Here is a 16,161-nt window from a genome sequence, read left to right as displayed (position 1 = left end):
GACCACAACACCGGTGTTCCCTCCGCTGTCCGGGGGAAGACCAAAGATGAAGTCCAAAGACATGGACTTCCAACACTCCGACGGAGTCGGTAGTGATTGTAACGGAGCCTGCGCGAATGGCGCAGGCTTTACGCGTTGGCATACCTCGCAAGCACGGATGTACTTGCGCACCCACTTATACTGGTGGTGCCAGTAGAAGTCGCGCGTGAGAAGGACGTATGTCTTCTCACGTCCGAGATGTCCCGCAGTCGGGGCATCATGATATTCGTACATGATCCTGAGTCGCATGTCATGGTCATTCGGCACGACAACGCGATCCGCGTTGTCGTCGACTGCACTATAAATAAGCAGACCGTCGTGCACTCGAAAGCGGTGTGCACGCGCACGAAGGTGCTTGGGCAGCTTCTGACGGGACTTGTCAGAAGGCGCTGTGCCATAGACCAGCAAGAGTTTCGTGTCCGCGTCGTGCGCGTACGCGGTTTTCACGTCGTCCAACAAAGACGATGTGGGCGTTCTCGATCGCATGGCGTCAATGACATTGACGTCAGCAGCTTCTGCGTAGTCCAGCCGACGTGATATCGCGTTGGCCACCACATCCAACCTTCCAGGTTTGTATTCGACCCGGAAGTTATACTCCGCAAAGAATGAGAGCCATCTCGCCATTCTTTGTGATATGTGTGGTGACTTCACTGCAGTGCGCAGTGATGCATGGTCGGTGTAGACCACAAACGGTCTACTCCCAAGCAAATACACTCGGAACTTTGCGAGTGCGTATTTCATGACAAGAGGTTCCTTGTCATGCACCGGATAGTTGCGCTCAGCTGGCTTCAGCTGACGCGATTGGCAGTAGACGACACGATCACGGTCCTCGTGATCGTGCTGCATCAACGCGCATCCGATCGCGAAGTCGGATGCGTCACACACTACGTGAAATGGGCGATCTTGGTCAGTTACTGCCAAGATCGGCGCCTCAATCAAGCCCCGCTTGACTGCATCGAATGCCTTTTGGCAATCGGTTGTCCACTTCCACAGCTTCTTTCTTAAGAAGTTGTGACAGCGGGCGGATCTTGCCCGCGTAATCCTCCACGTACTTGCACAAGTACGTGGCCAAGCCAAGGAACTGCCTCAGTTCCTTGACACTTGAAGGTGTTGGCCATTCATTAATCACTCTGACCTTTTCCGGGTCAGGGCGAACACCATTCTTCCCTACGAGACACCCGAGGACGGGTATCTCGCTCGCCCCGAAGATACACTTCTTCAGGTTCGCGTAGAGCTTATGCTTTCGCATAAGCTCGAGTAGCTTCCAGAGATGCACCCTGTGCATCTCAATGTCGGTCTTCCCGTCCACAGCCCGGCTGTGGATGAACACATCATCGAAGTAGCTCGGTGCGAAGTCGCGCACCGAGCGCAACAACTGCGTCACGCACCTGTTGAAGGTCGCAGGGGCGTTCTTGAGCCCCTGTGGCATCACTAGCCACTCCCAGAGCATGCCGCTTGGCGTGCTCATTGCCGTGAGAGGTATATCGCTCTCACGCATTAGGATTTGATAGAACTCGTCTCGCAAGTCGAGAGCACTGTAAACGGTGCTCCCGGCCATCGAATCGATGATGACATCTTTTCGTGGTATCGGCGTCTGCGCCGGTACCGTCGCATCATTCAGCTTATTGTATGCATGAAAGATGCGCCAGCCGCCCTGTGGCTTTTTGACACAGAACGTCGGAGCACTGTGCGGGGACTTTGATTCCCGCACTTGTCCTGCTTTGCGACGACTTTCAAAGAAGTCGTCGATCACTTTCACTTGCTCTCGCGGCAGTGGCCACTGCCGCGTGACACAGTACTTCGTGCCCGGCACGAGATCAATCTCGTGCTGAATGCCCTTATCCTACGGAAGCTCCGCAGGAATCTCTTCCGGGAGTACGTCTTTGTACTCCCTCAGTAATTCGTAATGGGGACTCGACTTCAGCCAGTCCCAGCCTTGTTCCTCGAAGCGCTCTCGCTTCGTCTTCGCACTGAGAGTGTCTTCACTCTCAGTGGTACTTCCTGTGAAGAGCTGCCTCAGCTCTTCGCTCTCGCTCTTCGTTCTTTCGCTGTCCGAACGAACGCAGACTTGCTCGATGCGTCCGTCGTGCAAGTCGCGCGTGAAGCGCTTCCAGCTCATGACTGGAAGCGAAGTCAACTCCGACGCCCTCGTCGGAGGATTGGCGAGTTCAATTTCAGGATACTGGAATCCAGTATCGGCGCGCGTCAAGACGCTTAGCGTCTCGACGTCCGGCGTCGCCGCCGCAGTCTGCCCAGCAGACTGCTCTTATTGCGTCTCGGTCCCGGACCGAGACTTGCGCAGCGTTTTCCGCTTGCGCCGTCTTCTTGTTGTGCGGAGTCCGGCTCCGCACAGTTGTTCTTCTGGTCCAGGCCCGGCCGTGGACAGTTGTTCGCCGGCGGACCCTGTCCGCGGGCGCGCGGTATCAAGCCCGGCTTGACCGCATGTTCCTTCGTGCAGCCCGGCTGCACGACAGCATGCAAATTGCGTCAGTGCGGTACGTTTGCAACCGTCCGCACTGTTTGCAGCGTCAATTCCCGGAGTTGACACGCCTTTGTCACCTCGACGCCATTCATTGGCGGAGCCCCTCATGACGGGGGGTGCGTCGGCTCCCGGAGCCGACGCGTCGTCGTCGACCTGACCTCTTCGGGTCAGGGACTGTTCCTTACACACTTGAACGTGGGTATTGGTTCCCGGAACCAGTACATCATTTTCTTCTGACGTCGGCAGCATTGCCGACGTTGGTTACACTTGTGCGCGCCCTCGCGCACTTCTTGGGCACTCCGGGACAGTGCTGTCTGGACTGGTGAGCCGCGCGCACCTGCTGGTTCGTGCGCTGCGGAAACAGGGCCATCGCTCTCTGTTCCGCTGTCGCGACCGAAGCGCACGAGCGTGCGCATCTTCCAGTCTATCCCCGGATCATGCCGTGCAAGCCACGGCATGCCCATTACCACGCCGAACCTATCGTCCAGGTCCAGGACGATAAAGTGTTCGACAAACACTCGTTGTTTGTACGAGAGGCGCACGTTCATGACGCGCTTCTCGGTCTTCACGATGACACCTGTTGCCAATCGTACTTCCAGAAGGCTTCGAGGTACATTTACCTCCTCGAAGTCAAGACTCGGTAAGCTCCTCAGTCGAACAAAATTAATCGACGCGCCTGAATCTACCAGAGCGCGAAGAGAGTCACTCGCTCTCTTCGAGTAAACCTTCAAGATGACTAGGTTCGGCCTGTCATCTTGTTTCTTGCAGCGAGAGCTAGTCTCACTGGGGGCTGCAGTCCTCAGTGTCGCGTGCCCGATGTCGGCACGCGTGACTGCATTACCAGTAGGGCGCCCCGCGCCTACTGGATGTTCGCGTTTTATGTTGGTCCGCGGCGATGCCTAGCATCGCCACGACGGTAACCATTGTAGTGCACGGGAGCCGTGCACTCCCTGGCAAAGTGACCGATCCTTCCGCAACGGAAGCATCGGACGTTACCTCCCTGCTGCTGGTAACCAGCAGTTGTTGCGTTCGAGAGGTCCATTTGTTCTGGACCTCCCGTCCTCGCTACCTGGCGCGGTTGCGGCCTCGGCACGTTTGCATGGGGTTTAGCCTGCCGCAGGCTAAACTCTTCTTGCATTGCGAGAGTAATCGCAGCTTCGAGAGTACTCGGGTACTCTCCGAAGAGATAGGTCTTCACAGGCCCATCTTTCAGTCCCTTCATGAACGTGACGACTTTAGTCGCCTCGTCAATTGGATTGGTCACGATATTTGAGACCAAGTATCGTGCGCGCTGCGCGTAAGCATGAACGTCATGCTTACCCTGCTGAAGGTCGAGGAACTCCGCCCTCGACCGGAACTCGTTTTGCGGGGGCTCAAGCGCTTGTCTGAGCCCCTCTTTGAATATTTCGTACGTGCTGAAGCACATAGGATCGGAGAGTCGGCGCCCATACGCCCAACTCCTTGCGCGTCCGCCAAGGCAGGACATGGCGAACGCGACCTTCGACAGCGGGTCGACGATGCGTCGAGCCGCTATGGCTGTGTCGAGCTCGACAAGCCACCGGAGGAGAGGCTCGCCCTCTCTTCCCACGTAATTGCTTACGCTCAATTTCAATGATTGAGCACGCGGTGTCGTTCCTGACGACGCCGTCACTGAGGAAGCAGCATCACGTTGCCCCTTCATGATGAATCCTAGAGCAACACCATGTTTCTCCGTCAGTGATAGCGTACGCAGCATCGTAGCTATCGCCGCTTCTCCAATGACTGTTGACAGTCGTTGGAGGGCTTTCCACTCTGGGTCGGACAGGTGGGGGCAGTCGGCGCGTGCAACATGCGTTGCAGGGGTATTGGAGCTCTCCGTGGGCACCTCCGTTCTCATGTGGTTCTCGGCTCCGCGTTCGTATACCTCGTACGAACGTCAAGCAGTCGGTCGTTGGACGGACTACAAAGTGCTACCAGGTGTAGTGGGTCTAACTTGACCCACTACTTTTGCTTACACGTTGCGCTACGTGTATGAGGAAGCGTAAGTACTTAGTAATTACTTAGGTTAATTATATTTGTATGCACAAATATAATTTAACTTAGACAAGACTCCAAGTAGCTAGTTTAAGGTAAAATGAGAACTGTATTGTTTGTAAATTGATCTTCCTCCTAAACCTGCTAAAACGGTTTATCATCTATGAAAGGGGTTGGCAGCGGCTGGCTGTCAGAGCCCCGCCAATATGCACGTCTCTAATTGGTAGAAAGATGCTGCTTTCTACCAATAGGATCTTTAGGTAGGTGTGGACCACTCATTGTGGTGGCCCACTTCAATGTATTCATTGGTGTGACTTACACCAAGGTGAGGAAGTATCTAAAACTTTTAACAGATATCTTATCTGTTAAAATCACAAGTGGCTTGTAGCCACTTGTGCGTGTAACCCCGTTACAAATCGCGTCAGCTGAAGTCAGCTGAGCGTAATTATCCGGTGCAAGACAAGGAACTCCTTGCCATGAAATACGCGCTCGCAAAGTTCCGAGTGTATCTACTTGGAAGTAGACCGTTTGTGGTCTACACCGACCATGCATCACTGCGCACTGCAGTGAAGTCACCACACATATCACAAAGAATGGCGAGATGGCTCTCATTCTTTGCGGAGTATAACTTCCGGGTCGAATACAAACCCGGAAGGTTGGATGTGGTGGCCAACGCGATATCACGTCGGCTGGACTACGCAGAAGCTGCTGACGTCAATGTCATTGACGCCATGCGATCGAGAACGCCCACATCGTCTTTGTTGGACGACGTGAAAACCGCGTACGCGCACGACGCGGACACGAAACTCTTGCTGGTCTATGGCACAGCGCCTTCTGACAAGTCCCGTCAGAAGCTGCCCAAGCACCTTCGTGCGCGTGCACACCGCTTTCGAGTGCACGACGGTCTGCTTATTTATAGTGCAGTCGACGACAACGCGGATCGCGTTGTCGTGCCGAATGACCATGACATGCGACTCAGGATCATGTACGAATATCATGATGCCCCGACTGCGGGACATCTCGGACGTGAGAAGACATACGTCCTTCTCACGCGCGACTTCTACTGGCACCACCAGTATAAGTGGGTGCGCAAGTACATCCGTGCTTGCGAGGTATGCCAACGCGTAAAGCCTGCGCCATTCGCGCAGGCTCCGTTACAATCACTACCGACTCCGTCGGAGTGTTGGAAGTCCATGTCTTTGGACTTCATCTTTGGCCGGTGTTGTGGTCTTCGTTGACCGCTTCAGCAAGATGGTACATCTTGCTGCGGTGCCGGCCGAAGTGACTGTCCTGTACCCTATCGACACTAGTGCCTACCCTCCATGGCGCATGGGTTAACATCATCTAAGTTTCGATCTGGGTTCAACAGCACCCACGCCGTGGGTACATGTCGTGCCTTCACAGCGCAGCATGAGTAGTCTTGCTGCTAGTTGACGCCAGGAGTAACTTCATTCCATCAATCAGTTCTCAATTCGACTCGTAGATTACTCCAGCGGCTTGGCACGATTCTGGAATTTCATGCGCCTGACATTTTGAGGAACCGGAATAAAGTGTCGTCACGTAGGTCGACCGCGCTCGAATCATTTGCAGTATTAATAAGTACGCCACCACAGGATGCAGTACCTCCAGCTGATGCTGCATTCAACACAAACACCAGGCGCACCGTCCAAAATATCCAATTTCGACATCTGTTGTCGAAAACACACTTTTCGACACTCTAACCCCGTCCCGTCGTCAAAAACCCGTTCTCCGTCGTCAAAAACCTCCCCGTCGTCGTCAAAAACGTCGCCATGGCCGATGCTCTCCTCTCGCTCGTGGCGGCGGGGGAGCTGCCGTCTCTGCCTCGCGCCGCGTCCGCCGCCAGTCCGTCCGCCGAGTCCTTGGACGCGCTGCTCACGCCCTTCCTGCCGCTGCTCACGCGCCTGCAGACGTCCCGCCGCGCCGCCTCCATCCGCTCCGCCTCCGCCCTGGACGCCACGCTGCTGCGCGTGCCGCGCGCGTCGGCCTTCCGCTTGTACGCGCAGGTGTTCTCGAGCCTGACGCCGTCGCAGCTCACGCCGCCCTCCTCCCCGCCGTCAGAGCCCGCCTTCCGCCGCTTCGAGCGCGGCTCCGCCCTCGAGCGCGTGCGCCTCGTGCTGGGCGAGTGGCTGCTGGGCGCGCGCGACGCCGGCGAGCTGCTGGCCACCGCCGTGTACCAGGAGGACGTGGCCGCCATCCTGGCGCTCGCGCTGGCCAGCCCCGAGCTCCAGGCGCAGCTGGACGTGCAGGCCGTGGCGCGCCGCGCGCTGGCCGTGCCCGTGGGCCCCGCGCTGCTCGCCAGGCTGGCGGCCAACGACCCCACGGGCGTCGAGCCGCTGCTGGACGCGCTCGTGGCCGCCGTCGCGGACGACAACAAGCCCATGGCCCAGCAGGAGCAGGAGGCGCGGCCGCTGGCCAACGCGCGCCGCGCCTGCGTGCAGCTGGCCGCGCTCACGCCGCTGTACGCCGCCAGACTCCGGGACAAGCTCAGCGCGCAGAGCGCGTCGCTGCACTGCGCGGCCATGGCGCTGCAGCTGCTGACGGACGGCATGAGCCGACAAGATGTCGCCGTGTTCCTGTACCAGTGGCTCAAGAGGGACGGCGCGCCCGGGTCCGCGCTCAGGACGTACGTGCAGCTGGCCAGTCGAGAGGCGACTGCCACGACCGGTGACTTCCAACAGGAGGCGGCGACGAGCTTGGCCAAGATCCGAGCCGTGCTGCTGGACACGCTGGAGAACGCGGACTTGAAATCCTCGCCCTATGAACTCACGGCGGCGCTGGGTGTGTGTGTTGGACTCCAGGTGCTGGGCAGCTTCCCGCTCACGGAGAAGGAACGGATTCGACTGCTGCAGAGCCTCGACAAGCTCGCGCAGTCGTCCACGTCGTCGCGCGCCATCAGCTTGGCGTTCATTGTCGTGGTGCTCGTGTGGTACCCGCTCGCGCCGGCGCTGAGCAAGGCGCCGGGACAGAGAGATGAACACACCAAGGCCGCGGTTGCTCTCTCTCAACAAGTATTGGTGGCGTTGTTCCACGCGCGAGATGCTGGAGCGGGGCCGCTGTTCGTCGTCTCTGCGGTTCTGTTCTACACGAAGGCGCCAGCGCTCGTGCCATTCCTCGCGTCGGTGCTTGGGTTTGATGGCGATACGTGCAATGCCGCCTCGACGTCCGCTGCGGGATGTGGCATCCAGGTGCAGCAGGCACTTCGGGCGGAATATCTTCACGTGTTCGGCGATGTGGTTCTTAAACCGGTCCTGACAGAGAACCTGCTTGCGCGGGAGGTGCTGACGTTCCCGCCGGTAGCTCGCGTGTCAGCTTTAGATGCGGTGTCCTCGGGCCATGGCCAGCATGAATTCACACTGCGCGGATTGCATGGGCTGCTTTGTGAGAAATCCTTCTTGCGCCACCACCACGCGCACAAACTTGAAAGCTGGTTGGCCACTCAAGTCGGAGAACAAGCAGCCTTGCCAGTTCACCCGCTTCTCGTGAGCCTGCTGCTAGAATGGGTCGAGAACTACGTCATGGCGTTTGAGTACCCCATCGCACAAGCTCCGCGCCGGCTACAGCTGTCCATTGTCCCGTTACGAAGCTCTATCCTCGCGAAGTGGCTTGCGGCGCCGTGTCTAGCACTTTCATATGACCCCAACAGGGGGCAGGATCACGAATTGGAGTGGGCGCGTGGAGTGTTGGGTCTCACGTACGCGCTTCAATTCAACCAGCGCCTCCGCCATGCCACGATGGTGGCTGGGAGCAAGCTCAGCAGTTTGGTCTCTACATCGTCGGTGGTGTCGGGCGCGTCGATGTCAACTGCGCTCGGGCCCGGCGCAGATATTTGCCTGCACTACGACCTCAGCGCCTTCCCACTCCGAAACATCGTCACACAAGCTCTTGCTCATGGCGACCAGGGTGGCGCGTTTGAATATGTGGCGCCAACGTTACTTAAGCTTATGATGGAGGAGCACCCGCAGCTTTTCGATGCTGCTACGGCGTCAGTATCATCGGGAACGACGTTGAACCTGCTCCCTCTTGCAGCTAGTCCTCGCGATGAAGCGGAGCGCGACCTGGCCAGCAGCTGGTTCCGCCGACGCCGAAAACGCGGCGAGCTGCCAAGCGTCCGCGTTATCCAGGCTCCTGCTTCGTGGACGGCAGTCCAGGCACTACTGCTAGAGCTCCAGTCGGCACCCATTGCCGTTGTGATGCGCGAACTGCAGGTGCTGATAGATGGCTTTCTTCCGTACGCGGTTTTATCATCGAAGCAGTCGGAGTCATCACGCAGACAAGTGGCTGCATTCTGCGCACACCTGGCAGCTCTTTATGAGAGCCGCGCACGTCGTGAGCAAGGAGCAAGTATTTCGTTACTGATGCGACTGGTTCATGCGTTCTGCTTCCCGGACGCGCTGTGGCGTCAGCAACAAGTGCAGACAAACCAAGGAACGTTGCAGCTACTGACATACATGCAGGTATTGGAGGAACCATTCCGCGTTATTGAAGACGCCCATGACGGAGTTTTCCGCCAACCAGCGTTGCTTCGTATGCTGCTTGGACTTGTTCGCGACGTGCGAGCGGCAGCGAACGTTCATGTGACCAAGTGCGACCCGAGTTTGGTGGCTGTGGAAGGCATGGCTGCTGCTTCGTCTACCACTTCCAGTGTGCAGCAGCACCAGCTTCTGCAGGACTGTTTGCTGACGCACGGCATTTTGAAGCGTTTGCTTCCGTTGGTCTCTGAACCAAGCGACGACGAGGTAGCCGAGGAAAGTCGTACTCTTCTGTGTACTATCGTCCAAGAGCTGTTGACCGCAGACGCAGAGGTGTCTTCTCCACCGCCACCTCGATTACTGCTGGCGATTCACACGCAGGGCTATGATGCCGCGCTGGTGCCATTGCTAGTCGCGCATGTGCCAGCGATGAAGCTTCTGTGGGATCACTGGATGGCGCCAACTGCTTCCAACTCGTCAGGCTCTTCATCTTCTCGCTCGACTACGCCAGGAACGAAGCCGTTGATGGAGTTCGTGGCCGAAGGCGCTGACAAGGACCTGCCCAAGTGGCGCTTCCGACTACGTGTGGTGCTCTCACTGTGTGCTAAGCATCTCTCCGGCAGCAAGCAGAGTGCGGCGATGCAGCAGGCGCTTCGCGTGGTGTGGAACAAGTTGCGCAACGGTGTTGGGAGCTCGGGCGAGAACAGCGCTGGTTACGTCAACCTGCTGGGCGAGGTGCTGCCCTGGATCGTGCACGCGTGCTCGCAGAATGCCGACCTCAGCGCGGAGCTGGTGCATTTCCTCTTGAAGCTGCAGAGACAGCTGCAAAGTGGGTCGGGTAGCAGCAAGGGCAGGGACAGCGGTCGGAGGGCAGCAGCAGAGGCCACAGGGAAGCCCCAAGAGCAGCGACAACTTCTGGAGCAGGTGCTACGCGATACCTATGCCTCTTTGCTTCAGCAGATTTAAGTCGCAGGAAATTGGTGAAGATTAACGGGGCCGTGAACTGTAGTTGTGCTGCCAGGCCAACACTAACACGTACCATTCATGTGTGACAATGACCAGAGCTGAGCTGTGTTGAGGTGCTAATTATGCTGATGCGGTGACGCTCTGCAAGACGATGAAACGCCTGTGAACTAACGAGCACCCAGCGCCTTCGACATCAAGTGGTTGAAGCGCGTGCTGCTGCTGCGTTGCAATATTGCGTCGACAGACGAAGCCATGAGTGGCAATGCAGGGTCGGCGCGGTCCGACAAGGTGTCGGCGATTTCTCCAGCAACTCCTACAGCCTCGGGTTCCAGCGCAGGGGCATATATTCCAGTGTCTTTGGTCCCAACCAGCCCGAGGTCTACAGAGGTTGTTGGGGATTCTGGTGGAAGAAGCACGTGGAATGAAGTCGGCAGCGGTAGCGGACTCGCGATTTCAATCAAGGTGCGTGCACTTACTTGTCTTCGATTCAATTTCTGGAGATGGAACTTACGCTTGTTATGTGTCATGACAGAACTTGAAGCGCAAGAAGAACGCTCGAGAGCGACTTCATCCGCTAGAGGGAGGGTCTCCGCGATTTCCACGACACCATCAGCAACAGCGGCATCTATCAATTGCCTCGTCGTCGCCGTCTCGTTATGGTGCTATCCCTCATTCACCTCGTGCACCGAAAGGAGCTGTCAGTCCAGAAGATTCGGACGACGAGGTGATCCAGCTGAAGCGTTTGAATGCCCACCTGGCTTCGGGCGAGACTGTCGAAGAGTGGATCCGGTCGTACGAAGTCGAGCGTGGGAACTTCGCTTCATTCGCCGTATTTACCGAGGTCAAACTGGACGAGGTGCAAGAAGGATATGTGGAGCAAGTCGGCAGGCCGAATGCCGTGGAAGCCGCGGCGTGCTGCGCCACACTGCTGAAGATGCCAGGGATCGTCGGATGCTACCGAACGCTGTTGGAGAAGATGTCAGCCGGAATCCAAGGTGCCATATATCTTCCCGATGCTTCGTTGCCGTCCATAGTAACAGATTCCACCTCACCCGATGCGATGTCCGCGCTCGTACAAAGCTTTTACACCCGCACACCGTACTTTGATCGGGTTAGCGAGCTGGAAAAGACGCTACTTGCAAGTCGAAGCATCACAGACCCGAATGTGCTACGAGCCGTGAGCGTCGACGATGTGGCTCGAATTTTCCAATATGTGCCGTTCGCTCACGTCCAAGCTGGGATCGCAAAAGTCTATGCGACCAACTCGTCAATGCTAGACCAGCTTGTGAACGCATTGCAGGAGCAACAAGGTTTGTTGTTACTGAGTCGAAGGAAAGCCATGGGGATCGATGATCCAGATTACCCGGTACATGTGCCGCTGGCTACAAGTGCGCAGATTTGCCGCGCTATCACTCATAACGCGGCAAGCTTCAGCTCCAGCGGCCGAGATATGATCCTTTGTGCCATCGTGGAGCTGGTCGACGCAGACTCGTTCCGAGATGTCTTCGAGCACTTCGACCTTCACGGGAAGATGTGCTTCCTGCATAGCCTGAGCTGTACCGAGGGCATGGATCAGCTGGAGCTTGTGGTGGATGCCCTGCCTAATGCCGGGGAGTCGCTCTTCCGTTTGTACCTCGCCACGTGCTCTGGGCAAGTCGGAGATTTGCCGGACGACAAAGCGTTGGGAGGTGAGATGATATCACGTCCTAGTCCGAAGGACGTGTTCTTCCTGAAGTTGCTGGGCCCCGACATGGAGTTCTTTTTCTTGAGCGACCTAGCTGCTTATCTGACCGAGGCGCGGTGGCATCTGCTGTCCAAGGAATACGAGAAGAACGACAACGAACGGAAGGCCCGAAAGCTACGACGGGCCAGCATGAATGCGTCGGACTTTGACATCGAGATTGAAGAGGACACAAACGACGGGCGTCCCATGTCACAGTCGTCAGCAGCAGCTTCGATCGATCGCTTCCGAATGATAATGCTGAACTACTTGCGGCACCATAACTTGTCCAGCGCGCAGCTACTACAGCTGGTGTCAAACACGTTCTTGTTGATGCTGGGCGAGAAGGAGTGCGGCCAACTCATGGACAAGTGCTGGACGCGCTTCCCTCTGGACGAGCAATGGTCCAAGGCTTTAGTAATGGTGCAAGACTTAGGCAACGGCGGGAGCGTAGCGTCGTCGCTGTCGCCGCCTGCTACACCGCAAGACGTGAACCACGAATACATCGCAGCTATTCGCCTCAAGATGCTGAAGACACTGTTCAAGATGTTATCACGAGAGGAGAGGGCAGCGTGGATTGATCGTATCAATGTTAAATACCCGACGGATAGCTACAAGAAGAAGATCCAAAACCTGAAAGATGCTGCCACGGCGGCCAAGAACACGCCACCTGATCTCAGTGATCCCGCAACGCACATATCACGCATGAAGGCGGATCTGAAAGTACGCTGGTTAGAGGCAATCATGGAGTACGTCTTGAACGAAACGGAGAGCTCAGCGAGGCTGGCTGCGCTCAAACAGGCTCTGCAACCGTTTGCAAACGGCAAGATGCCACCGCCTCCAGTTCAACAGGCCAAAACTACCCTGGCATCTGCTGAAAAGACAATTCAGCAATTGCTGGGCCAGTTGAGTGCCGCGGATAGAGCCGCATTGCTCTCAAAGCTTGCGCCTCCGCCAGGTGATAAAGCTCCTTCCGATGTCGTTGACCGAGCAGCATCGCCTGTTCAAGAGCTAGAACAATCTACTCTCCAAGGACCAGGAAGCTCGGAAGTCCAGAAGGCGTTGAAGGCATTGCTCGACCAGAAACCAGAAGACGAAGTGTTAGAGATCCTCCAAGATGCACTTGATCTTCCTGACGCGACTGCGCTTGGTAATGCCGGAGATGGAAAGCCAGAGGCAGTTCAAGGTGCGAACTTGTCGCGTAGATTGAAGCGCAGACTAACCGCCGTCAATGCTGTATCCGAGCCGATGGAATGGCAACAGTACGTCAAAGTTGGCTGTTTGGACGTTGGCTGTCAAACTACTTTCGAGGTAGAGCAGGAGGTTGGTGATCTCTCGGGTGGAGCTGTAAACGGCACGTCCTCTGCTCGTAAATCTTCTCGGCCATCGGCGTCGCCAATCAAAGCTGCACCATTGACTCTGACTGCATTACTCGGTAAAAGCAGTGGTGGCAAGAGCAAGAAGGACCGCTACCAGAAGATCAATAGCGCGGCGGTGCCTCGTGCCATTTCTGGTCTGATCACCTCGTGGCGAATGAACACCGATCAGCTAATTCAGTTCGCCAAGAAGTCCTTGGCGAATGTTCTCAAGATTATCGCGGACGCGTACAGTGAAATGCTGACTGCAACTAGGCGCAAGAACCAGCAGCAGCGAGTGCCGTACGCTACTTCGCGCGGTAGTGGGCGGACGTTGTCACTCTCGCAAATTGTGTACCAGTCTTTTCTTCACAGCTATGGACTACCAGGAATCGCGGACATGCACCTCCTAGCCTTCTCATGCGCAATAGAGGCTTACCGCGTACAGCACCTGCGCGTCGAGCAATTCGCGCAGTTTTGCTTCGAAGAGGCCCCGAAGTCGGAGCTGACAAACTACTTGCAGTTTCTCGAGTGCATTGTGTCCGACGATCTGACAGGAACGATGATGGCAAGCCACCTCCCAGGACCAGTCACGACACCGTCTTCTGCCAACGGAAGCGGAGTTTTGATGAATAACGCTGGCAATTCACGCGGTATGTCACAGAACACCACCGCTCCTGTTGCCTCGAAGCGATCGCGCTTCGGTGCTCGGCTCAGCGTTCCGGACAAGGAGACTTGGATGATCTCGGTTGATCGTGCCCAAGAGATTGCGCAGCTCTGCTTCCGAGACATGCGCAAAGCTACTGTCTCCACGTTCTGCGAGAACTTGGCGACGATCGCAGCGCAAGGGAATTCCACAGCAGTGTTGTCGTCTCCTGCTGCTGCTGCAGCTGCGGCACCAGCTGTAGCAGAGCCAACGAGTGGGGAACAAGTGCTGAATGTTGACCATTTACTGCAGCTGGTGGTAGCTGAGTGGCGAATGGAGCAAGTTCGACGCGAGCGTCACTTGCTGGACGCGTTCCGTGCTGGAGACGTGAACGGCGATGGCCAGCTGACGTCGGCGGAGTTTACTCAGATCGTGCTGTCCATCGACGCATCTCGGGATCTGGGCGATATCCTACTGATGTACAGCGATACGCTGCGAAGAACTCAGTGCGACCAGCTCAATGCCGAAGTGTTCCTGCAAGTTGCGCGCGAGCATGAACTTGACCGCGTTGTGTGGCAAGGCGACGGCGATCTGTATGGCGTCGTGAATGAGGTGACAGACATGGAAGCTACCTGGGCTCATGTACGTGGATTCTTCGTTGGTACACTAGAGGCGTTGGCTCGCGACCTACCTCCTACACACTTCCTACGTGCTTGCGAAGGTGCTGGTTGCGGTTGCTTGAAATGCCTCCTCGATGGATACGTGGGCTTCCAGAAAATGCGTCACGAGTTCCAACAGCAGCAAAGCTGTCCGGGAATCCGGGTCGACGGAATTCCTATGTTGGTGTGTCGTCTCAACTTGTCTGGGCACGATTCTGGCATCTGATGCGTCAACTACACGACGCTGCAGCTGAGAGTGACGGGGTCGCAACCCCGTGGGAAGGCATCCAATACGACCGTGACCAACCGGTCCTGGCACTAGCTCCGAGGTCAAACACCCGTCGTCGCGACTCGTTGCCGAATTTCCTCTTCCCGGACACGGCGCGCATTACCGCCAAAATGAGCGCGGGTCACCACCCGGAAGCTTTCGACGCGCCTACGATTCACGCCCAGTTCGCGTATTTGCTCAGCCACGTCACTGTCAAAGGACCAGAAGCCACTACCGGTCCATCGGAGTGCCAACAGGGAGGTCAACTTCAATCAGTGGTCATTTCTTAGAAAGCCCCGCTCTCCTCATGTGCACCCTTCCCAGCGAAGAATCCCCCACTTGTGAAATCGCGACGAACCCGAACGAGCCTAAGCGGATGGCGCTATAATACCAAATGCAAGAGAAGGCGGAAGCTGTCGGACCCGCGCCCGCGCTCACCTGGGAGCACAGTGACTCCATGGCGTTTCCGGAGGGGCTGTCCATGCAACACAGCTACAAGAAGCCTGTGTTCTACGTGCGCGATTACTACCCCAAGACATGGTGCTGAAGTTCTTGAAGAGAGTCGCGGACGCAGCCACGATCACAGGGACGCCAGGTAAAGAGGTTGCTGAGCTGTCTCGTAGACTGTAAGAATTGACCGTTTATCTGTCTGGTCGTGACGGAGTAGGCATTGGCAAATCGGTCTTCTACGCGTACTTTTTGAAGCGCTACAGCTTTGAGAACAAGGATGCCACGATCATCACCGCCTCGTTCGAAACGCAATAGCGCAAGTCCAAGATGACGAAGGTGGTGGTGTGGAGAAACGAGCAAGCGGTGGCTCAGCCCTCGGGCGATGATTCGGAAATGAAGGAAGTTATTCGACATGCCCAGAGGGCGGCAATCGAGGCCAACGCCAACTAAATTCACCTGTACAATGGACCACCGAATTCGTGCCCTGTGGACGTTCCAATGGTGTGCTTCACGAGTCCAGACGAGGCCTGGTTCGACAAGATCAAAACAAGCCCACATCACCCAAGGCTGTTCATGCCGGTGTGGGAGTGTGACGAGTTCCAAAAAGCCATCAATGAGCTCGAACTTGATCTAGACCCCCTGCCCCCGGGTTGACTAGCGAAGAAGAACCCAGAGACGTCGGTATACTTCACGAGCTGCTTGAACATCGCTATCTCCTTTTCGGTGGGGTGGCACGTGATTGCCTGTCCACAGACGAAGGCTACGTCGAAGAGCGGGAGGCATCCATTGAGAGTACGATTAGCAAGCTAACCAAAGTCAGTGACATGCTAGATCCCCCCCTGTTGCGCATCGGTCTCGTGCATTACATCCCGGACCCCAACAACCCAAGGAAGTATACATACGACTGCGAATGCAAGCGCCTTCACAAGGCGGTTGATGGTGAATCGTGTGGCTCAACTGTTCTTCGATTGAAAGTAGCCCGACTGGAATGATGCAGTCTTCTACCCGAGGCGCGACGAAGCATTGTAGTGAGGGCAAGACAGAACTACATGTACCAACATTGGGGGAGACCA

General features: G+C 56.6%; 2 protein-coding genes across 2 annotated transcripts; both read left to right on the top strand.

The window, feature by feature from the left end:
- Positions 1 to 6,324: 6,324 nt before the first annotated feature.
- On the top strand, positions 6,325 to 9,990 carry IUM83_12096 (uncharacterized protein; the record flags this gene model as incomplete). The annotated part of the gene is made up of 1 exon (XM_067936698.1): positions 6,325 to 9,990. One exon carries the CDS (start codon positions 6,325 to 6,327, stop codon positions 9,988 to 9,990), a length of 3,666 nt encoding a protein of 1,221 aa, XP_067795127.1.
- Positions 9,991 to 10,242: 252 nt separating this feature from the next.
- IUM83_12095 (uncharacterized protein) lies at positions 10,243 to 15,403 on the top strand (the record flags this gene model as incomplete). The annotated part of the gene is made up of 5 exons (XM_067936697.1): positions 10,243 to 10,452; positions 10,523 to 12,433; positions 12,512 to 14,353; positions 15,131 to 15,233; positions 15,306 to 15,403. 5 exons carry the CDS (start codon positions 10,243 to 10,245, stop codon positions 15,401 to 15,403), a joined length of 4,164 nt encoding a protein of 1,387 aa, XP_067795078.1.
- Between the last annotated feature and the right edge of the window lie 758 nt (positions 15,404 to 16,161).

Source organism: Phytophthora cinnamomi, assembly GCF_018691715.1.
Source record: "Phytophthora cinnamomi strain GKB4 chromosome Unknown Contig22, whole genome shotgun sequence".
Classification (NCBI taxonomy): domain Eukaryota; phylum Oomycota; class Peronosporomycetes; order Peronosporales; family Peronosporaceae; genus Phytophthora; species Phytophthora cinnamomi.
The sequence above is the reverse complement of the archived record's forward strand: the minus strand, read 5'-3'. Positions and strand labels throughout refer to the sequence as shown.